The sequence below is a fragment of the Arabidopsis thaliana genome, chromosome 2 (assembly GCF_000001735.4).
Source record: "Arabidopsis thaliana chromosome 2, partial sequence".
Classification (NCBI taxonomy): Eukaryota; Viridiplantae; Streptophyta; class Magnoliopsida; order Brassicales; family Brassicaceae; genus Arabidopsis; species Arabidopsis thaliana.
Window position 1 is genome coordinate 2,998,292 of NC_003071.7, and position 24,009 is coordinate 3,022,300.

The 24,009-nt window shown below is 35.2% G+C and overlaps 1 protein-coding gene and 4 pseudogenes across 5 annotated transcripts; 3 read left to right on the top strand and 2 right to left on the bottom strand.

Moving 5' to 3' along the window:
* Window positions 1-2,604: 2,604 nt before the first annotated feature.
* AT2G07220 lies at window positions 2,605-3,394 on the top strand (annotated as a pseudogene; the record flags this gene model as incomplete). The annotated part of the gene is made up of 1 exon: window positions 2,605-3,394.
* Window positions 3,395-3,878: 484 nt separating this feature from the next.
* AT2G07230 lies at window positions 3,879-6,351 on the top strand (annotated as a pseudogene; the record flags this gene model as incomplete). The annotated part of the gene is made up of 1 exon: window positions 3,879-6,351.
* A 2,459-nt stretch (window positions 6,352-8,810) lies between these two features.
* On the bottom strand, window positions 8,811-14,042 carry AT2G07240 (cysteine-type peptidase; the record flags this gene model as incomplete). The annotated part of the gene is made up of 15 exons (NM_126694.2): window positions 13,932-14,042; window positions 12,985-13,848; window positions 12,338-12,436; window positions 11,998-12,241; window positions 11,624-11,967; window positions 11,467-11,517; window positions 11,313-11,360; window positions 11,040-11,087; window positions 10,795-10,872; window positions 10,585-10,701; window positions 10,411-10,497; window positions 10,232-10,273; window positions 10,043-10,106; window positions 9,601-9,859; window positions 8,811-9,528 (listed from the first exon to the last, which is right to left on the bottom strand). Exons 2-15 carry the CDS (start codon window positions 13,408-13,410, stop codon window positions 8,811-8,813), a joined length of 2,625 nt encoding a protein of 874 aa, NP_178735.2. The 5' UTR covers window positions 13,411-13,848; window positions 13,932-14,042.
* A 3,492-nt stretch (window positions 14,043-17,534) lies between these two features.
* On the top strand, window positions 17,535-20,359 carry AT2G07250 (annotated as a pseudogene; the record flags this gene model as incomplete). The annotated part of the gene is made up of 1 exon: window positions 17,535-20,359.
* A 1,005-nt stretch (window positions 20,360-21,364) lies between these two features.
* AT2G07260 lies at window positions 21,365-23,407 on the bottom strand (annotated as a pseudogene; the record flags this gene model as incomplete). Its single annotated transcript has 8 exons — window positions 21,365-21,526; window positions 21,651-21,769; window positions 21,846-21,936; window positions 22,017-22,163; window positions 22,244-22,390; window positions 22,599-22,669; window positions 22,952-23,089; window positions 23,380-23,407.
* Between the last annotated feature and the right edge of the window lie 602 nt (window positions 23,408-24,009).

The following is a 24,009-nucleotide window of genomic DNA, read 5'->3' on the forward strand; positions in this document are numbered from 1 at the left end:
TTATCCTTAAGCTTATTCCCTCAAATAAGAGATCGTCGTTAGCACTGAATGATCGAATTTCACTAAGCTCTCGTTGTTCACACAATAAACTTATGATGATTAATATTAAGCTAGACAAAGTAGATGAAAGTAAAAGACAAGAAAACAGTAAATCGAGTTGTGAGTTCAGGAGATTAAAGCGTGAGGTCTAGGGATAGTCTTAGGAAATAGATAAATTGTAGATCTTGCTATGACTAGGATTGTTATCAAACTGTTCTTAAACTCAAACACTATTACAGAGTAACTTGTGGTTCGCTATATTACTCATTATGTCCAAGGCTAAAGATTCCTTGTGTTGGCTTGGCAAATCCCTAATTTAAGACATGCATGCTAACGAGTTTTATAACTTCAACTTAGTAAACATGTCGATTCTTATTACACACCTATAAACCCGGCTCATCTATAATAGTTCTGATGACAGATACTTTTTTGGGCATACCTATTATCTAAGATCAAATTCTAGGTGATCAATCTAGAACTAGCAGTAAGAACAATTATAGATGAAGAACTCTAAAAATAATCCTAACAGGTTATCGATTTACTAATCAATCTAAATCCCTAGTGAGACACCCTAAACCCAACAAAGTGACTACTTAGACATGATCAAAGAATCACAAATCTTGATTTGAATAAATTGCATTGAATTATAATATGAAATAGAGTAAAAGGATTTCAGAATGTTCTCTAAATGGATATGATTCTTCTCTCCAAAAGTATGTCTCTTACACAAAACTTTCTTAGGTCTAAACAATGACCTTAAATATATATATATATATATATATATATATATATACGTTACTAAAAACGTGCATGGTCTATTTTGCAAATAAGAAAAACTTATGGGACTTCTTTAAGACTTGGTAAAACGTGGGGATTTTCTTTGTCGAATAAGGTTGTCGATCGACACCATCGCATGAATAACGTTTTTGCTGGTCTTCTTTGCTGAAAAGCTTCCAAAGTTCCTTATTATGCTCCATAGCTCTCAAAAGTATATATGCACCTCTAATGACTACAAAACATACGAAAATCACTAGAAAGACTCTCAAAACTATCCCAAAACTATGTTAGAAATCAGTAAAAACCCATGATATATCAACTCTCTCAGACTTAGCTTTTGCTTGCCCTCAAGCGAAACAATAAACTTAACCTGTGGGAGGGGTTTGAAAACGTAGAAACTCCTGATCTTTCTAGCATATTACCTTGATCATTCAAACCAAATCCATGCACTTAACAGTTCTAATCAAGTCCTAACCACCATGTAATTCTCTGCACGCTTACACAACATCCTAAATTTCATACCAAATTCCACAATTATATCTATTAGGCTTTCGTCGCTGGGTCTCATCAATCAAGTTAGGATTCAAGAACCTTCTACACGCATTCATGTACTAAACACATTTTCAATAGTTTTAAAATTGATGTATCAATAGTTTTAATAGTTTTAATGATATATCAACAGTTTTAAAATTGTTAGAGATATAAACACATTTTCAAAACAAATACCAGTGGCATAACGCAGACTTTTACCTAATCTCTTTTTAAAAGAACTGTTTATTTTGGCATAAGTAAGAAAAGTAGGGATGTTTCACATATTCGATTGTAAGTGTGAAGATTCTCAATCTTTACAATTTTGACAATATGAAGGATGGCAAAAAAAAAACATGATTCTCGTGGATACAATGGTTATTTGTTTTTTTTGGTTTTGTTTTATATTATCTTTTTCTGTATTTTACAACTTCAACAAGTTTAGAGATATTAAAGAAGGTGAATGGTAGTTCATAAAATATTTTCTGGTCATCACTCTCCAAGCTTTAGAACATATAATTATAACTCATTTAATATTAAGTTTGCTCATCTTACCAAATGGCAAAAACTGATGAAAAGTTGGCTTTAGTTTTTCTGCTTTGGAAAATTTTAAAAATGCAAACGGGAAATGTAAATCAGATTCGTGCTTTTGGTAGGTTTCTTTTCTTTTATATGATATAGTTAATTCTTTGTTTTTATTTAGATTTGAATTTTATAACATTTATTGTATATTAATATAGTTCTAATATGGGTCAGTTAAATATATATACTTCTACGGGGATTTATTTAAGGATGTGTACATGTAAAACCAAAAATTAGGTGAAAGAAAACATGCAAAATAAATATGCCAGATTTGGCCCTATAGCTAATGATACGCGTAGTGTAAGCTACGAGATTTTCGCATATCCCGCATTTAATGAGACGACAAAAACTGCAAGAAAATACGCCGCCGAGACTTAAAGAGAGAGAGAATTGTAATGATGATGAGAGATATAATTCAGTTTGCGTGTTTGTGTATTTATTACGCCCCTATCTATGTTGCTTCACCAAAAGAACTGTAAACACCTAACTTCAAATATCTGCATTTACTAAGGCGACGATAACAAGATCAGAGTAATTGAAGGCTCAGGTACGAATTTAATTCTCAAGTTACTTTGTTCATCATGTGTATATGAGTAAAAAGTGAGCGCTAAGTAAGGGTTTTAAAACTTTGTCTCATACGACCGCTAACTTTGCAATTATGGGTGATTATCGACAGGTGCAATGGCGATGGTTGTTCGGCTGGTTCGAGGAGAATGGAAAAGAGATGAGTACGGGTGCTATGAACACGTAGCAGAACTAGATGGGTTATGCTTGGCGGTAAAACTCCGGGAAAGGGACACGTTCGCTAAAGTTGTTACCGTCGTGAAGGAGAGACTGTCACTCGGGTCGGAGGATGAAGTGGAGTTGTCTTACCAATGGCTGCAGTGGATGATGGGACCAGATTTGGCAGAGGGCAAACCCAATACCTATTCTCGATGATGAGGATATGACTTTGTTTATGGCGATCCGATCTGATCTAGAGGAGGTTCACCTGAAGGTGAAGATCATACGGAAAATGTTGGGAGCATCAACCGTAAATTCCCACCGAAGCGTCTTAGATATGGGGAATATGACCTCGGAAACGATATCCGATAAGTATTGGAATAGCAGTGAAACACGAGCAGCTTGGGATTCCGCAGTAACGAGAATGTTGTATGGTATCGTCTCTGGTAATAGTGTAACCGGTGATGTCGGTCTAGCCAAATACGGTGCAGGACCCCATATAGTCAGGGGAGGGGGTATAACTATCAGAGAAAACACGGGAGAGACTGGTGTTGGAAGCGTCGCACCAAGAACGCTAACCTAAGGCCATCCAACTGCAACCGCTAAAGGGAAAGAACGTGTCTTGGACGAAGAGAGCATCAATGACTTGGAGTTCGCAGTTTGGAGGAAGAACCAACAGGAAGTGATGCTGCGAGAGATGGAGGAGAGAGAAATACGACTGGTAAGCTCTACGGTAGGACAGCTCGTCACGACTCCAGCTAAAGCTACGGATAACGATGTTAGAGGGCAAACAAGTTCAAACCCGGAGGAAGCCATTCGTCTTACACTTGGCAACGCGGCTCCAGTTGCTGACGTGGTATCCGTAGTGGCTCTATCTTCAACAGACTCGACATTCAAGACACCGGCTAAGAGTATAAGCTTCTCTAGTGAGGATCTAATGGACGAAGACGAAGTATCTAGTAACAATTGTCTGGCAAGGATAGGTATGTTAGCAAATACAGTTAGTCTTATCCAAATAACATTCATGTTGACTTGTAACTAACCGCAGGATCTGATAAAGTTTTTCTTACCCATATACAAAGGCGAAGACGAGGTGGCGCACTACTACTCAGACCCCGACGGACCGCTGTGTATGGCACCAATGAACACCCCCAAAATGAGTAGAGTCAACAACATTGTTAGGGGGGAGATTGTTGCAACTGAGGCACAAGTTAATGAGTTAAATACCCATGTTCGCCGGAGGTTGGCAGATATTGAAAGAAACACCAGTGCCAACAGTTTTGTATGATAGGGACGCCCCACCATATTTCGACGACCCTGGAGAAGAAGGTAACACATGTTAGGATATTATATTTATTAGCATCTATATGTTAGAGTATCTGATAATTGTGGATTAAAATATTATCCTATAAGTCAGGTATTTATCCGGTAAACATTAACATATCTCTATCTCTGTAAATTTCAGATTATTTGCATCGAGCTCTAAAGGACGCAGACTATGAAGGGGACAATATCTTCATCGGAAGATTGTTCAAGAACAAAGAAGATTGTGCAACAAAACTAGCTATTCATGCGATTAGGCGAAAGTTTAACTTCATTACTGCCAAATCTTGCCCCAACATTGTACTCGCGGTGTGTGTGAGTCATACATGTCCGTGGCGGGTTTATGCGACCAAACTGGAGGACAGTGAGAGGTTCGAGATAAAGTGTGCAACCCAGCAACACACCTGCAGCGTAGACGCTAGAGGAGATTTCCACAAACAAGCGTCTACAGCAGTGATAGGGCAACTCATGAGAACAAAGTACCTTGGTGTTGGAAAAGGGCCACGGTCGAATGAGTTAAGAAAGATGTTAAGGGATGAGTTTAGCCTTAACGTCTCGTATTGGAAGGCATGGAGGGCAAGGGAAATATCAATGGATAACGCAATGGGGTCGGCGATGGGCAGTTACGCTTTAGTCCAACCTTATTTCAAGCTCCTTATGGAAACAAACCCTAACTCTCTTGTTGCCATGGATACGGAGAAAGATAAGAAAGGACTGGAACGATTCAGGTACTTGTTTTTTGCACTGGACGCAGCTGTAAAAGGATATGCTTATATGAGGAAGGTGATAGTCATTGATGGAACGCATCTGAGGGGTAGATACGGGGGCTGCTTAATAGCTGCAAGCGCTCAAGATGCCAATTTCCAAGTCTTCCCCATTGCTTTTGGGATAGTGAACAGCGAGAATGACGATGCGTGGACATGGTTCATGGAGAGGCTCACGGACGCCATACCAAATGATCCGGATTTGGTGTTCGTTTCAGACAGGCACTCATCGATATATGCAAGCATGCGGAAGGTAAGTTATTTACTGATAACGGATAATATTAATATTACAGCGATATGAATATAGTTATTTTTATAGGAATATATAACCCCACTATTATGCAGTATTTATCAATCGTTAACAATAGGGTTAAATGATATATAAATTTTACTGTTACCTGTTAACTAAGGAGTTATCCATACTTAAAAGTCTGTGGAATTTCCCTAGTCATATTGATAGTGTGATCTTACAGGATAACTTATATTTTATTTTGACAACGGTTGTAAATAGTGTCGCTAAAATAACGCAGCAGTGTTAGCTGAGACGTTTTCTATTAGTTGCTAACAGAATATTCGAACGTCAGTTTCTTTATAGTTTGTGTTTTATCCATGGAGTATGTTTTATCAATAACACTGATACATTGGCTCTAATTTCTAGGTTTATCCGATGTCATCGCACGCGGCATGCGTGGTGCATCTAAAAAGAAACATTGTCTCGATATTCAAGTCGGAAGGGTTGAGCTTTCTCGTGGCTAGTGCGGCCCGATCTTACCGTCCAAGCGACTTCAATCGCATCTTCGCCGAGGTAAGGGCTATGCACCCAGCTTGTGCTGATTACCTCGAAGGCATTGGTTTTGAGCATTGGACGCGGTCGCATTTTGTGGGAGATAGGTATTTTTTCATGACAAGCAACATAGCTGAGTCGCTAAACAATGTCTTAACCATGGCAAGGGATTATCCGGTAATTTCTCTCTTAGAGACCCTGCGAACCACACTGGTTACGTGGTTTGCCCTACGGCAAGAAACTGCACAACACGAGGGAAATCTTTTGCTCCCCAAGGTCAATGAGATGGTCATTGAAAATTTTGAAAAAGAGGCAGGGTTTGTTGTGCTTAAAATAGGAGATGCATTTTAGGAGGTGCGAGACAAGGAAGATTCGGCGTTCGCGGTTAATCTTTGGGAAAGGTCATGCACATGCAGGGAATTCCAGCTGCTAACTATTCCTTGTTCCCATGCCATAGCAGCGACAATAAAAGAAGGGATCCGTGTCGAAACAATGGTCGGCGTCCACCACACCATCCCATATCTGAAATTAGCGTACAAGGGGATGATCATGCCCGTCCCGGACATGGATACACTGGCACCTTCCCTAGTGATGTCGGAAGCGGAAAGCTTGCGCCACCTTACGTTCGTAGGCCACCGGGAAGGCCGCGTAAGAGGAGACTATTCTCTAGGGGAGAGTTTAAGGTAACATTGTTAGTAACGGATATATAAACAGATAGATATATCGCTAATGTGTGTGTTATTTATCTGCAGAAAAAATCCTCAAAGCGTTGCTCCAGATGCAGGACAGTGGGACATAATAGGGCAACGTGCAAGGGACCGGTTTCGGTAACAATCATTTTACTATTTATTATTACAGAATTAACGGTAACATTAGAGTTACCAACTCATGCATTTACGTGCAGGATCCATAACTGCGAGCGTGGGGTTGTTTTTTGGGGGAAGGAAAATGTTTTTTGAAAAAGAGGAGGTTTGAAAGGATGGTGCCATGAAAGTTGGAAACTAAGAATGTGTGATAAATAATGCAGAAGGATCAGGAGATTTTCCCTGTATATACATACGGAATTTGATCCTTAGAATGTAATATTACTATCGGGGGCGATCCCCATCAAACCTCCTCTATGCATGTGATATATTATGATAAACTTTCTGTTAACTGCTATAATGTTGTTTGGTACTTTTGATGACGATGTTCAAGCATGTATCAATATAAAATATTTAAAACTGTGTTAGAGAATATAGAACAACTGTGTTAGGTTTTATGGAAAATGGAAAACTATATTGTTAACGATAATGTTTACGGAGACAGCTATGAATAAAATTTTAAAACGATAACACATCTACAATATCAGTTAATAGGTGGGATAGCTGATATGGAACATTTTAAAATTGTTATAATGAGTTAACTAAAGTAAAACTAATATTAACGGCAACAAAAAAAAGTTACAAGTTACCGATAAATTCTCAAAATTAATAAGACTCTGAATGAACGAAAGTCAAAGAATGATACACAATAAGTTACAAGTTATCTGGATATGATATGGGTTAATAAGGACAGTTTAAAACGGGTTACCACACAATGTTAATAGATGCAAAACGAGAATAATGTAACCCTAAAAGGGTTAAAATTTGTTATATCAGAATGGGTAGAAATAATATATTGGTTAAGAGATACATAAACACTTACCCCATATTTAAATTGGTAATGGATAATTTATACACAAAGATTTATATCACAAGAAGAGACCCATAGTACAGCGTTGGTTATGTAAACAATATTGGGTAAGAATAATATTATCGAATAGTTAATAGTATATGGTTAACAGGTAAGTTTAAAAACTACCCACTAATATGAGACCACTAAATAAGCTAACAAATAAATTAGCAACTAAATAATATTCAAGTTGCGAATAATATATTGGTTAAGGGATACATTAATACTTACCCCATATTTAACTTTGTAATGGATAATTTATACACAAAGATTTATATCACAAGAAGAGACCCATTGTACAGCGTTGGTTATGTATACAATATTGGGTAAGAATAATATTATCGAATATTTAATAGTATATGGGTTAACAGGTAAGTTTAAAACTACCCACTAATATTAGACCACTAAATAAGCAAACAAAATAATTAGCAACTAAATAATATTCAACTAAGTAATGAGATTACCAACTTTAAAGAATGTATAAATCTAATGTTATCAGAAAGCGTAGAAATAATATATAGGTTAAGGGATACATTAACAGTTACCCAAAATTTAATTTTGGAATGGATAATTTATAGACAAAGATTTATATCACAAGAAGAGAACTATTGTACAGCGTTGGTTATGTAAACAATATTGGGTAAGAATAATATTATCGAATAGTTAAAATTATATGGGTTAACAAGAAAGTATAAAAACTACCCACTAATATGAGACCACTAAATAAGCTAACAAAAATATTAGCAAATAAATAATATTCAAGTTCCGTAATGAGATTACCAACTTTAAAGAATGTATAAATCTAATGTTATTAGAAAGCTTAGAAATAATATATGGGTTAAGAGATACATTAACACTTACCCAATATTTAATTTTAAAAAGTATAATTTACACAGAAAGATTTATATCACAAGAAGAGACCTATTGTACAGCGTTGTTTAAGGAAAGTTTAAAAACGCGTGAGCTCACAATGATATAATTTTAGAGATAGGGTCTAATAATTATAACCCGTATGTGATAACTAGATGATTACGTGCTCATACCATTATCCAAGTGTTCGGGTTGGAAAACTAAAACAATGTAAACCTATAAAGCCATAAACACAACGTCAGTTTTTGAAAAAGAATGGATAATTATTAAGTTATGATGTAATCCATCCGGTTACATTGACAATTTCATTGCTAACATAGTTAGACACAAACAGTGTCTTTAGAAATATTATTTACATAGTGAAAGTGTTATAATGTTACACCATAACCCGAATAAGAACGAATACTCGAAGTTTTACGCTATAACGATGAAACATATTGACCTAGGAGATAAGATATACGTTATAACAGAGTTACCGTTAAGTGATAATAGTTAGTTGATAAATATAGCTACCAAAAAGTTACCGTCCAAAGAGCAGAGATAGGTGATAAATATAGCGAGTTATAGAGTAACAAAGCTTTGAAAACGATAGCGAAAGCAAATAGTCAAAGCTAAAGCAAAGCCGATAAATAAGTTCAAACATGTGTACTACACGCAAAAGGAAGGGAGGCAATGTCTTTAAGGCCAATAGTCGGCTAATAAAAATATTAGGAGGCAACACCCGACAATATTATTGTCGAGACAAGTTTTTTAACTTCTACATCCAGCGCAACAACGTCAAACTCCATGCATTCCTCGACCCCTCCGACAGCATGGGCGTGGATGAGGAAAACCGATAGAACACCGGAATCGAACGGGGAGGAAACTTGCGGGATACCATGCGGGCGATCAAGCAGAAAGGGTTGCAGCGAGATGTCCCCGCTAGAAGAGCTAGTCTGTCGGAAAAGGTAAGGGAGCATGGCAGCCAGCGGCTGGAGTTCGGCATATAACGCTGCATCACGTCGTAGCTGAATGTTGGAATCGAGGATGGTAATCTTATGTGCCTTTAGGTCCACACACAGCGACACCCAATGTTTTTTGTCGAAGTTGAAAGGCATATACACACAATCAGCCTCAGCAAACAAACGAACACGGTTGGACTCACCAGCACCAATTAGTAGATCAACTAAAGCAGATGGAAAAATGAAATCTTTGGGCGGCAAAGTTTTAGCAAACTTCGGAAAGAGCCTCGTCAGCTGTGAAACGAATTTCGAGCCAAGCACATCAACCCTGAGCTTCTCGCCATCAATGTCGTCTGTCCGTAAGAGATGTCTGCTGAATTTGATCAAAACGTCCATGACTTTGCTAGAGAAGTGTTTCTTCCGCTCAATGATGTCGAAAATCTCTTTGTGGGAAAGAGAAGCTTCACCAACAATGCTAATCGAGCTGCAAAATCAATTGAGAGAAGTTATAATTCTAGTGTAATATGATAAATTAGTTAACCGGTAATTGCATTACCTTTTTCCCTTTATCTTCGAGAGAGATCGTTGGTAACGCACTTCTGGATCAGATGCCAACTCCCCGACGCTTAGAAATGGGGATGGGTGACCCACCAGTAACTTAGTTTTCTTGTCGAAGTGAAACCGCCCATCTAACTTACTAGAAAGCGTCCTTGGTCTTTTGCTCTTCCTTCCTTGATTGACATCGCCATCGGGACCGCCGCCATCTTTCCCAGCCAATAGTTTACCGCCGGAAGGCGGAGGGGGGTTGAAAAATCCTAATGAAAAGATAAAGCAAAATAAGGAGTGGGGGGGGGGGGAAAGAAAAAAATTAAAAAGGAGGAAACTTCGGATTACCTCATCTGAATCCTGATAAGGGTTGCCAATCGTCATCAGATTTAAGAGAGATACAGTGTGAGTAGATAATAAAGTTTATAGTGGATAACATTAAAGTTAGTAACGTTGGACAATAGTTACCGGCAGATTAGGAATCAAAGAAGCTCCTACGGAAGAAACATTATCAACCTGTATTAAAAAAAATTACACAACGGTCTTAGATATTTTACACGGTAAGGATCTCCTTACCCGGAATTTGTACTATTAGCTAATAATGATGTTAAATATCAAGTCTAACATAAAAAAGTGCCTACCTTCGGGGTGTCATTGAGTTTAGTTATCGGAGATGAAGCCGTCTAGGAAAAAAGGAAACTAAATTAGCATCAATAGGTACAATCAATTTAAAGTAAAACGCCATAATAGTGATTTTAGTATGTAACACTGAAATTAGCTTCATAAGTAAAAATGGGTGGGGTGGGGAAAAAATCATAACCTTTAATGCCTGGGTCGGGAGAGCGCTGGGATGGGTTGGTTGAGATGAACCAATCTGTGAAGAGAACATCGCAAAATCCTGGGATTCCTAAAAAAATACCGTATACATACACAATTGGTGGATAAGGAAGAATTTATCAATTAAATATAAGATATTTAAAAATCCTCCATCTACCTCAGGAGGGTTGGGTGCAACAACTGATGTAGCGACAACAACGACAGATGGTAGGGGATCCAACGGAGCGACGGGGTTTAATGGATCAGGGGCAACATCGGGTCCGAGAGCAGTATTCTGAATTGAATACAAACACGACACAATAACTGGTGATGAATTATAAATATTTAAAAACATAAGTCTGGATACAATTAGCATTAGCAAACTAACCTCTGTTGTAACAGACTTCGGAGGGCTAACTGTGGAGGAACTGGGGTGGGCCACACCATCAGACGGCATGTTGACATCCTGGACAAAATATACATTAGTGAACAGCCATGCGTAATGTCGAAAAAAGGTCATAAAAAGAAATAAAATTGTTATCGGATACCTATTGTATTATACGACAACAGCTTAGTTACAAACAATGTAATCGAACTTAGGGAATAACTATATAGTGCACGACAAGCATGTACTTGTTCAGCCATTGCCGCATTAATATCATCGACCATCTCAACGTCGGCCTACAAAGCCAAAACATGTTAAAAACGTTAAGTAGTTAATAACTTAATTACCAGATACATTTATAATTGCCGCGGTCTACAGGTTATAGTGTAACAATTATATCGAAAATGGAATTAAATAAACAAATTGTTAACGGATAAAAAGTTTATTTTACGTTAATAGAATTATTACAATTGTTCTAAGCGACTTAGTGACTAACTTTAAAGTACAAAAAAAGCATTTACCTGGTGAGCCCTGCCTGCGTTAAGATCATCGACCATATCAACGTCGGCCTACATAGCAACAGTAAATTGATAAAAAAGTTAATAAACTATAAACTAAAGTACCAGATACATAAATAATTAGCGCACTATAAACGTTAGTCTATAACAAATATACCTGTTGGTTCCCATTTTTTTCCGGCTGAACACCAACTTCTTCCTCGCCCGACTGATATCGTGAATAATAAGAGAAACAGGACAATTTAAACAACTTCGTTACCTCCCCTATTCTCGCTAAGACAAATAATAACGAGGTAAGGTCGTTACTCGCTAACCTGCACTTTGTTCGTCTTATTCGTATTGGAGGCGCCGCCAGACGGATCAGTCGGAACATTAACCGAGTTGTAGAAAGAAACAACATCATCTACTGCTGATATTGCTTGGTCACCCTGGAAAGATGGAAGGGTAAAATCAGTTTGCATGGATGAGGGTTGCCTCGGCGGAGGGATGGGGTTAAAATCCGACTCCTCGTATTCGTTGGCAGACTCCGGAGATGAAACAGGATTGGAGTTTTGCTCTTCTCCGCCAGTTTCCTTGTCAGCTTGAAGACCGTTATCCCCCAACGCAACTTCCTTGTCAGTATGAGGACCGTGATCTCCGTCTGCGGCTTCTTTGTCAGCTTAAGAACCGGGTTCCCCAGAAGGAGGACCTTTCGGATTATCGGGATCAACAACCAAATTTTCAGTAAACCAGTGAATCACGCCTTTGAGAATCTTCTCAGATTGCGCCTTCAATTTTTCATCAATCATACGAGACAAAGCATCAAAATATACCCCGCTAGAGCTTTCGCCTTTCTCCCCGATGGGACCATGATTCTTTCTCCTCATGCCAGTGGCTGGTCTCGCATTGGATTGGGCTTTCATTCCACGAACTACCTTGGTTTTCCCACCTGTCTTTTATTTTTTTGACGCAACAACTATATCGGTCGGAATACAACCGCCACAAAACATTTCATTAGAAAACGACTTGCCTTCCTTTGCCATCTTCACCATGTTGTCAACCCTTTCACCGTCTTCATCATCTGACCATGTTAGATCTTCAACGGGATTCAATCGAGCATTGGGGAAGATGATTGGTTCTACATGAGCCTGCAGGAAAATTAAGTAACGTATTATATAGCACCGTAATAGTATATTTATAACAGTAAAAGAGTTATCGAAGAAACAAAATTATTATGGGATAAAAGAGATTGAATTAAAAAAACCCATCCATCTATCCAATTAATAGTAGGGTCCTTAACAGTATCGTTAGCATGTAAAACAAAGAGTTTGATAGACAATAATGATGGTAACGTTATCATGGTAACAGAGTTATTTTCAATGAAAAATTACTAGTTGATAACGAAAAAATTGGAGTAAAGAAATCAAGAAATTCGCCACTTAAGACACTAACAAAGAAGTTAATGTGTATCAAACATGTTATCGTATATGTATCATTAGCACGTAAACAAAAAGTTTGATAGACAACAATAATGGTAACATTATCATGGTAACAGAGTTATTTTCGAAGAAAATTTACTAGTTGATAACTAAAAAATTGGAGTAAAGAAATCAAGAAATTCGCCACTTAAGACACTAACAAAGAAGTTAATGTGTAACAAACATCTTATCGTATATGTATTGGGAGAAAACATTACCTCGCAATTAGAATCGACATTTTTTGCATTCCCAAGCTTGAGGGCAACGCCTGGCCGAGTAGCCACATCAGCGGCTGCTTCCGCATCAGAATCAGACAAAACAACCTCATCAATTTGTGGACCCTCCTGTATGGCTGGGACTGCTTCCAAAACAACAAGCTGCAAAGCGTATAGAAGACCTTGTACCGCAACACACGTTGTGGCGAGCTGTTCAACTTCCCTCTCTTTTATTGAGGTCATCATCATCTCGAAAGACAATCGACCCCAAGGGTAAGACAAAAAACCCTGCAGATCCTCGGACATTTCCGCGTGATCTTTAATTATTTTAGGGTAATGCGATGTGGGCAACAAAAACCCATCAACAAGAGCCAAACAAGCATAACGCAGCCTTATTTCGCGATCGGTAACAACCCTTTTCTTAAGCATCGCAATAACCCTTTCAACTGTGACATCTTCTTCTAGACCGAACAGGGTACTGTAATAGGGGATTTGCTTCCCCCGTCCCTCTCTTCTTCTTCTTCTGAACTTTAGGATATTTGCCACACGGAAGCCCGGTAACAATCTTAAACTCCCTTAACGAAAATCTTACCGGAGTCCCAGCGAACACTACCCAAATCTCGTGGGGGTTGAAATTTCCAATTGCCTACTCAGTAATAAGAGTCTGAAACTCGCCGAGAACGCCGGTTTATTCGGAAAATCTAAAAGCCCACCCAATGAATTGTTGAGGATGAAGGATTACTCTTGTTCGTCGATAGCGTTAATAATCCCAGACAGTGTTTTTATTTTGTGGTACACGTTTACCCTTTCGCCAAGCGGCTCCTCCCCAAATGCAATCAACCGGTTGGGTAATTCGACAGACTCCATCTAGAACAAAAAAAAAATTGATTAAACTAGAACCGCCATGTGAAAGAACCCTAACCGGAGCCGAATTAGAATTCAAACATTACCTTAGAAATAGAAACGCAGCGCCGAAGAGTTTACTCCGGAGAAGACTAATTATCACGGGCTCCGCCGAGGATGATGTTTGGATATCGGACCAAAAAAGATGCAACTCAATGAGACTTTAAACGAACGCTCTCAAGAGTTGTGGTGACTCTCAGATTTTTGGGAGAATAAAAACACTAGTAAATATAAGATCCATTGAGACGCGACTCTTCATTTTTAGCAGATAAAGTTCCTCGCAAGCCTTTATTAAATGAACAGTGTTCAACAAACAAAATCTCTCGAAAGATTACGTTGCCGTCTGACACAATACTAGTCTAGCGGTAATGTTCATTTTCGAAATGATTTATAGGGGTATAGGGGTCATTATACACATCAACAATCATTGGGAACAGTTGAAAAATGGACGACCTAATTACCGAGTCTTCCATGTACATATAATGGTAATACCATTCTAATAATGTCTATGACATTAGATGTTTGTGATGTGGTGGAGTTGTAAATGTGTCAAAAGTTCAACAAATGCCATTTTTTTGTCTAATAGCTTTGAAGTACATCTTCGTAACTAGTTTTTATTTAGGAAAAGTGACTACGAGTTACCCTCTCAAAATATTACTTTTATTTCTATTTTTAGTTGTTCGATTCATAGTAATAATTTTCCAAGTGTCCAATATTCTACTATAATTAATTTTTGATATTTTGAGTTTGTTTGGCTACGAAACAAAGAATTGACTTGAGTAAAAAACAACTAAAGTGATGTGTCGAATTTCAGAATTTAATAATATAAAATTTTGGTCAACGCGGTTTATCCTTCTTCGAGGATCGTTTTATTGGTCCCTCGAACAAAATAAATAATAGAGACGATTTTAAGTGGATAACACTCTAAATTTTTGGGGGATTGACATGAATGACACTAAAAAATTTTATTATTTTAAAAATAATAATTTCTTTTCAAACTTCCAAAAATAGCATATAAAATTTTTAATTCTCTATAAATTTATTAAATAATAAAGTTTTTTTATTACCATTTGTATCAATCTCCCAAATAAAAATGCGAGCAAACACTAATCTAATATTAAATTGAATCAAAAACTTTTAAATAGTAAAAATATATACCCTAAATTAGAAATAAAAAATGTAATATTACAAACAAATTTTAAAATAAAAAATCTCTTTTAAATGGTGAAAATATATACCTTAAATTTTTTTTGGTAGAAAAATATATACCTTAAATTGGAAATAGGAAACTCAAATATAATACCATAAACTAATATTAAAAGAAAAATTCTTTCTAATGCCCTTTTCATGATGTCCTTTTTCAACTCTACCCTTTTGTTTTATCCATTTTCATTTCTACCCTCTTTAATTTTTTAATGACCATTTTACCCATATTTAGAAATTATTTTAGGTTAACAAAATGAAATATTAATGTTTTTTCGCCTAAAATATTCCAAAACAATCCCGCCAAAAGTTTCCCGCCAAAATTAATTTTTCAAAAAAAGAATTCTCGCAAAAAACATTACAAGGAATTTTAAAAGGAAGATTAACAAGTGATTTTAAAAGGTTTTTAAAAGATTTACAAGAGATTTTAAAAGGGTTATAAAAGATTTACAAGGGATTTTAAAATGGTTTTAAAAGATTTACAAGGGATTTTAAAAGTGTTTTGAAAGATTTAAAAGAGATTTTAAAAGAGTTTTAAAAGATTTACAAGATTTTTTTAAAGGGTTTAATTGGAGTTTAAAGGATGTACAAGGATTTTAAAAAGATTTTTGAAAAATTAACAAAAGACCCTTTAAAAACTCTTGTAAATCTTTTTAAAACCTTTTAAAATCCCTTGTAAGTCTTTTAAAACTATTTTAAAATCCCTTGTAAATCTTTTATAACCCTTTTAAAATCCCTTGTAAATCTATTTCCCGCCAAAAAAAATTTACAAGAATTTTTAACAGCATTGTTTTGGCTGAAAAAAAAATTGTTACGAAAAAAAATTTGGCGGAATTTTTTTTTTGGCGTGAAAAATAAATTTTGTCGCCAAAAATTTGGCGAAAAATTTTCAGTTTCCAATTACATGTTCCAATTAGATGAGGGTAATTTGGTCATTTTGTTCAAGAGAAGAGATATTTTTAAAAATGAACAACATAAAAGGGTATTGTTGGAAAAGGGTAGTAAAAAAAGGGTAGTTTTGCAAATCTCCCATATTAAAATGAATCAAAATTTATTTTAAATAGTTAAAATGTATACCCTAAATTAGAAATAGATAACCCAAATATAATATTTTTAATTTATTTCTAATTTATTTTGGTTGAATAGATTTTATATAAAACTGTGGTATTATTATGAATAATTCACTCTAATGCCCTTTTCTCAATGCCCTTTTGCAACTCTACCCTTTTTTTCCCATTTTCATTTCTACCCTTTCTAATACTTTTCTCCCCAAATTACCCTTAATGAGCTACCCACAGACCTAATTCATTTCTTCACTCTCTCTCTTCTTCCTCCATCGGAAATTGTGAATGTCGTTGAATCCCATGCCGTCGGAAATAGTGAGTTTACTCGCCGTGAAAACCCATCTTCGCCGTCGTAAGTAGAGCTGTGTGTCGTCGTCGAATCTCTTGCGTTTCCCAGGTTTGATTTTATAATGTTAGCTTAAATCTTCGTTTTCGAATTGGTTTATTCGATTTTTGTTGTTGATTATGTGAATTCGTTATTTTAAATTCTGATTCAATCGACAGTTTGACATTTGCTTCAGCTTCGAATTTGAATTTTGTTTGAGATTTGATGATTGAATTTGTTTCTAAAATCCTTGTAAATTCGTTATACTGTTCTAAAATCCTTTTGAATTCGTTAGACTGTTTCGTGATAGATTTGCTTATGTGAATTCGTTATACTATTTCGTAATAGATTTTGGTTCTGATTTAGTGTTTACCTCTTTTGCATATGCTTTCGTGATAGATCTATGCCACTTACGCTTTAAAACGATTTGTAAACCATGTTAACTACTTTTCAAAGCTTTTAAAATCCCTTGTAAATTATTTTATGCTACTTACTTACGCTTTAAAACGATTTGTAAACCATGTTAACCACTTTTCAAAGCTTTTAAAATCCCTTGTAAATTATTCTATGTTACTTACTTACGCTTTAAACCGATTTGTAAACCATGTTAACCACTTTTCAAAGCTTTTAAAATCCCTTGTAAATTATTCTATGCTACTTACTTACGCTTTAAAACGATTTGTAAACCATGTTAACCACTTTTCAAAGCTTTTAAAATCCCTTGTAAATTATTCTATGCTACTTACTTACGCTTTAAAACGATTTGTAAACCATGTTAACCACTTTTCAAAGCTTTTAAAATCCCTTGTAAATTGTTCTATGCTACTTACTTACGCTTTAAAACGATTTGTAAACCATGTTAACCACTTTTCAAAGCTTTTAAAATCTCTTGTAAATTATTCTATGCTACTTACTTACGCTTTAAAACGATTTGTAAACCTTGCTTTTCTCTGTAGTGACAGTGTTTTTGTGGGTGTTGATTTTGTTGTTAATTATCTTATCAGGTTATAATGCTAGAATTGTATTCTGTTTGTGGCTTGTGGAAGTTGACAAACAATATGACTTGGGAATTTGAATTAGACATTGAATTGGGAGCTTCTTTAGTGCTCATTGATGAGCACATTACCTATCACGCGTTGGTTGATATTCTTGTAGAGGATTTTCAAATAGATAGTTCAACCAATTCTTTGAAGCTTAGTTACAAGTTAGTCTCCACGTCTACAACCATACAATCTCATCCTCTTTATTTTAGGAACGATAGACAGCTTGCAACTTTTATGCACAAATTCTCACAGAGTGGAGGATTGCTTCAGTTATGTTTGACTGTAGAGCAAATTTCTGTGACAGTTGAGCAGGTTTTTCAATAACCTTCTTGTGTAATAATTTTAAAAATCCTTGTAAAATCATTATTAAGTCAGTGATTGTGCTTATTACAGGCTGAGACTACTTCAAATCCTTTTGTTTCTCATTTTGTCCCTACTGCTCAGGTACTAATCGTTTTAAAAATCCTTGTAAAATCATTATTAACGTTTTTAAACCCCTTTTAAAAATCCTTGTAAAATCATTATTAACGTTTTTAAACCCCTTTTAAAAATCCTTGTAAAATCATTATTAAGTCAGTGATTGTGTTTATTACAGGCTGAGACGACTTCAAATCCTTTTGCTTCTCATTCTGCATTTACTACTCAGGTAATAATCCCTTTTAAAAATCATTATTAACGTTTTTAAACCCCTTTTAAAAATCCTTGTAAAATCATTATTAAGTCAGTGATTGTGTTTATTACAGGCTGAGACGACTTCAAATCCTTTTGCTTCTCATTCTGCATCTACTACTCAGGTAATAATCCCTTGTAAAATCATTATTAACGTTTTTAAACCCCTTTTAAAAATCCTTGTAAAATCATTATTTAAGATAGATTGATGTTTGAGGTAAACTTTTTATTTTGGCAGCCGAGGTTAACCTCTAGGATTATTGAGGTCTGTGTATCTGAAACATCTAGTATTCTTGATCAACAGTATTCTAGTTCTGCGTTTTCAACTGGTCTAAGTGATGCTGATTCTTTGTTTATTGGAAAAATTTTCAAAGACAAAGATAAAATGGTATTCACGTTGCGGATGTTTGCAGTGAAGCACAACTTTGAGTTTCATACAGTGAAATCAGATCTCACGAGGTATGTTCTTCATTGTATTGATGAAAACTGTATTTGGAGACTACGTGCAACTAGGGCTGGTGGATCCGAGAGGTATGTTATTCGGAAGTATGTTAGTCATCACTGTTGTGACTCTTATTAAGGAATGTTAGTCATCGTCAAGCATCTGCAAGGACATTAGGAAGATTGATAAGTAACCATTTTGAAGGAGGAAAGCTTCCCCTCAGACCTAAATAGCTGATAGAAATATTTAGAAAAGATCATGGAGTTGGAATCAATTATTCGAAGGCTTGGAGAGTTCAAGAACATGCAGCAGAACTTGCGAGGTGTTTACCTGATGATAGTTTTGAGGTTTTACCGAGGTGGTTCCACAGGGTACAAGTGACGAATCCAGGTTCTATCACTTTTTTCAAAAAAGATTCTGCTAATAAGTTTAAGTATGCGTTTCTGGCTTTTGGTGCATCAATTAGAGGTTATAAGTTGATGAGAAAAGTCATATCTATTGATGGTGCCCATCTGACATCAAAGTTTAAAGGGACTTTGCTTGGTGCCTCAGCTCAGGATGGGAATTTTAATTTGTATCCTATTGCTTTTGCAATAGTTGACTCTGAAAATGACGCGTCATGGGACTGGTTTTTGAAGTGTTTGCTGAATATAATCCCTGATGAGAATGATTTAGTTTTTGTGTCTGACCGAGCTGCTTCTATTGCAAGCGGACTTTCAGGGAATTATCCACTTGCTCATCATGGACTTTGCACTTTTCATTTGCAAAAAAACTTGGAAACCCATTTCAGAGGTTCTTCACTTATTCCAGTTTACTATGCGGTTTCTAGAGTTTACACGAAGACAGAATTTGATTCTTTGTTCTGGGAAATCACTAATAGTGATAAAAAGTTAGCACAATATCTTTGGGAGGTAGACGTTAGGAAATGGTCTCGAGCTTATTCTCCTTCAAATCGGTATAACATCATGACATCTAATCTAGCTGAATCTGTTAATGCCTTGTTGAAACAGAACCGCGAGTATCCGATTGTTTGCCTATTTGAGTCAATCAGATCTATTATGACATGGTGGTTTAATGAGCGACGTGAAGAGAGTAGTCAACATCCGTCTGCTGTTACTAGAAATGTAGGGAAGAAATTGAAAGCGTCATATGATACTTCAACACGATGGCTTGAGGTTTGTCAAGTTAATCAAGAAGAGTTTGAGGTAAAAGGAGATACCAAAACGCATTTGGTTAATCTGGACAAAAGGACTTGCACATGCTGTATGTTTGATATTGATAAATTTCCTTGCGCACATGGAATTACTTCTGCTAAACATATCAATCTGAACGAAAACATGTTTGTTGATGAGTTTCATTCTACTTACAGGTTTTATCTTTATTCTTCACAACTTTACAAGCGTTTTTAAATGTTTTAATATCTCTTTTTATGGTTTTATCTGTGTTTATGTGGTTTTAATCTCAGTTTACATCGCTGTAATTTATAGGTGGCGTCAAGCATATTCAGAGAGCATTCACCCAAATGGTGATATGGAATATTGGGAGATTCCAGAAACTATTAGTGAAGTTATTTGTCTACCACCTTCTACTCGTGTACCTAGTGGCAGACGGAAGAAAAAGAGGATACCTTCTGTTTGGGAGCATGGAAGGTCTCAGCCAAAACCAAAATTACACAAATGCAGTAGGTGTGGTCAGTCGGGTCACAACAAATCAACTTGTGTTGCTGCAATTTAGATATATCTTTATCTCCAGAGAATTGAATATTGTTGGGGTTTTTAATATTTTCTTCATTGTGTCGTGTTATTACTCTCGTTTGTTAAAATTACTATCAAACTTTTACAAGTAATTTTGAAGGTTATTCCAATATTTTACCTTTTAAAATCTCTTGTAAAATCCTATTTAAAATGTCTGTTTAAATCCTTTTAAAATACCTTGTAAATCTTTCGTTATGCCACTTACATATACTTTAAACGATTGTAAATCAAGTTAAACACTTTTACAAGCTTTTAACTTGAATCTTTTAAAATGTCTTGTAAGTCGTTTACTAAAATTACTATCAAACTTTACAAGTAATTTTAATAGTAATTCCAATAATTTACCTTTTTAAATATTTTGTAAAAGCCTGTTTAAAACGTCTTTGAAAATCCTTTTAAAATACCTTGTAAATATTTTGTTATGCCACTTACATATACTTTTAACAATTGTGAATCAAGTTAAACACTTTTACAAGCTTTTAAAATCCCTTATAAATCATTTTCTGACATTAACTTATTCTTCTTAAAACGATTGTTAATCAAGTAAACCCCTTTTAAAAGCTTTTAAAATCCCTTGTAAATCATGCTTTACCACTTTACTATCCTTAAAAACCGATAGCAAACCATGTAAACTCTTGTTAATTCGTTTGCAAGGCTTTACAAATCCTTTAAAATGTCATATAAATCTTTCGTTATGCATATAAGCTGTTTATGCCTTTAAAATCACTTGTAAATCATGATAATTCTTATAAAACCATAAGCAGTTGAAAATAGTAAAGCATTTTGATTAGATTTGACAGTCATAATTAAAATACAAGTACAATCATAGATTCCAAATAACAAAAGTAAAATAAACATGTTTGAAATAAGTCAGTCTAAAGAACTAAATCCATTTTTGCCTTAGTAGCTCTGTCTTTCTCTACCTGCAAATAAAATTTAAGCTGTAAGTTATTTTTTGCATAACAATAATATTCAAGTTTTTAAAGATATATCGTTATACAAAGGAAGAGTTTAACACTAACAATTATTATCTTGTAGATTTGTTCAGCTAGGTATTTCACTTCTGGATGAGCTCGAGGCAGTTTGTCACGATGAATGAGTAACGTTGCTTTCTTTAATGCTAATTTGTATTTCTTCTCGTCCTACATTTCCCAAATTTCGACTTTTTGCCATTTACTGTCGGGCCAAAGAATCTGAAATGTAAAAATTCCAAAATGATAAGAATTAAAACCTTTTGCAGCAAAACAATGATGTAATTTAACTTACTTCTTCAAGTGACGATAGTAGATCTCTTATTAATTTGTTTTTCGCCCATTTTTTAACTTTTAGGTCAATTTCTTCCATTACTTCCTGACTCAACATGACCGGCGTCAAAGGAGTTTGAACTGATACAAAAACAAAAAAAATATATTTAGAAGTTGTTTATCAAGGCAATCATCTGTGAATGTAAAAAGAACTTACGACTGCTCTGTCCCTGGGTGATTTCTTCTTCTTGCGTAGAGAGTGGTGTTTGATTAACATCTTCATCATCTTTCTTGGTCTCTTTTGGAACCTGTAAACAAAAACATCCAAACAAATTTTTATTTTTTGACAATTTTATCATGCCTTTTAAAACAACTAAGGAATGCAGACCTTTGTTGTTTCTTCTTTTTGAGGTTGTGATTCTTTCTCTGTGGGTGCAGTCCCATTACCTTCATCATCTGACAAAATTACATATGCTTCTTGATCTTCAGTCTCATCATATTCATCATGTTCTTCTACGTTTTCTTCTTTTGGAACCTGTAAACCAAAACATCAAAACAAATTTTTATTTTTTGACAATTTTATCATGTCTTTTTAAACAATTAAGGAATGCAGACCTCTGTTGTTTCTTCTTTTTGAGGTTGTGATTCTTTCTCTGTGGGTGCAGTCCCATTATCTTCATCATCTGACAAAATTACATATGCTTCTTGATCTTCAGTCTCATCATGTTCATCATGTTCTTCTACGTTTTCTTCTTTTGGAACCTGTAAACCAAAACATCAAAACAAAATTTTTATTTTTTGACAATTTTATCATGTCTTTTTAAAAAGTTAAGGAAAGCAGACATTTGTTTCTTCTTTTTTTTTGTTGTGATTCTTTCTCTGTGGGTGCAGTATCATTATCTTCATCATCTGACAAATTTATATACGCTTCTTGATCTGCAGCATCATTATATTCATCATGTTCTTCTACTTTTTCTTCTTTTCCTTCTTCTCTTTCCATTTCTTCATCGCCTTGTTTGGGATTCTCTTGTTTTTCTGTTTCTTCAACATTGCAAGTAGAATGATGATCTCTGTATTCAACCTGTATAAATAATTACAAGTTCCCAAATACAAGCCAGGACACAGTTATTAGTCATGTAAATCACTTTTAAAAAGCTTTTAAAATCCGTTGTAAAATCTTATCGAACACTGCCTATCCTTTAAAAACGAATTTCAATCTTTTAAAACCCCATTAAGAAGTCTTTAAAATCCCTTGTAAATACATATCTAACACTGCCTATCTTTTAAAAACGGCTAAAAATCTTTCAAACACGATTTATTCACCTTCCTTAGGTTTTAAAAACAATCGATCTTCGAGATCACCAAGGGTATAGGATTCTTTACTAGCCCAAAAGTATGGTTCTTTTACAGGATCTTTCCCCTTTCGTCGAAGTTCCCTATGAACAGGTTCACATTGAATTCCTGTATGAACAAAAGACAGTGTCGAGACTATTATTACAGGTTTTATAGTAAATACTTTAAAAACGATTGTAAATCATGTTTAACACTTTTAAAAGCTTTTAAAATCCCTTATAAATCATTCAATGCCACTTACTTATGCTTTAAAAACGATTGTAAACCATGCAGACACTTTTAAAATCCCTTGTAAATCATTATATGACACTTACTTATGCTTTAAAAACGATTGTAAATCATGTTTAACCCTTCTAAAAGCTTTTAAAATCCCTTGTAAATCATTCTATTCAACTTACTTATGCTTAAAAAATGATTGTAAATCATGTTTAACCCTTAGAAAAGGTTTTAAAATCTCTTGTAAATATTCTATGCCACTTACTTATGTTTTAAAATCGATTGTAAACTATGCAAACACTTCTAAAATCCCTTGTAAATCGTTTTACGACACTTACTTATGCTTTTAAAATCCCTTGTAAACGTGTTTAACACTTCTTTAAGCTTTTAAAATCCCTTGTAAATTATTCTATGCTAGTTACTTATGCCTAAAAACGGTTGTAAACCATGCATACCCTTTTTAAAATCCCTTGTAAATCATTATCTGCCACTAACTTATGCTTCTTAAACGATTGTTAATGAAGTAAACCCCTTTTAAAAGCTTTTAAAATCTCTTGTAAATTATCTGTGACACTTATGTTTTAAAAACGATTGTAAACTACGCAAACAGTTATGCAAATGCCTTGCAAATGCCTTGTAAATCATTCTACGACAGTTAATTAAGCTTTAAAAACGATTGTAAAACTTTATTACCTGTTGTGAGATAGAACTCTCTCAAGGAGAAACGGATAGGTTGAGAATCAACTCTAAACCAAAGAGTTGATCCTTTTGTTTTTACTCTCTGCTTCATGAGATAGTGAAAGATTTTCCAG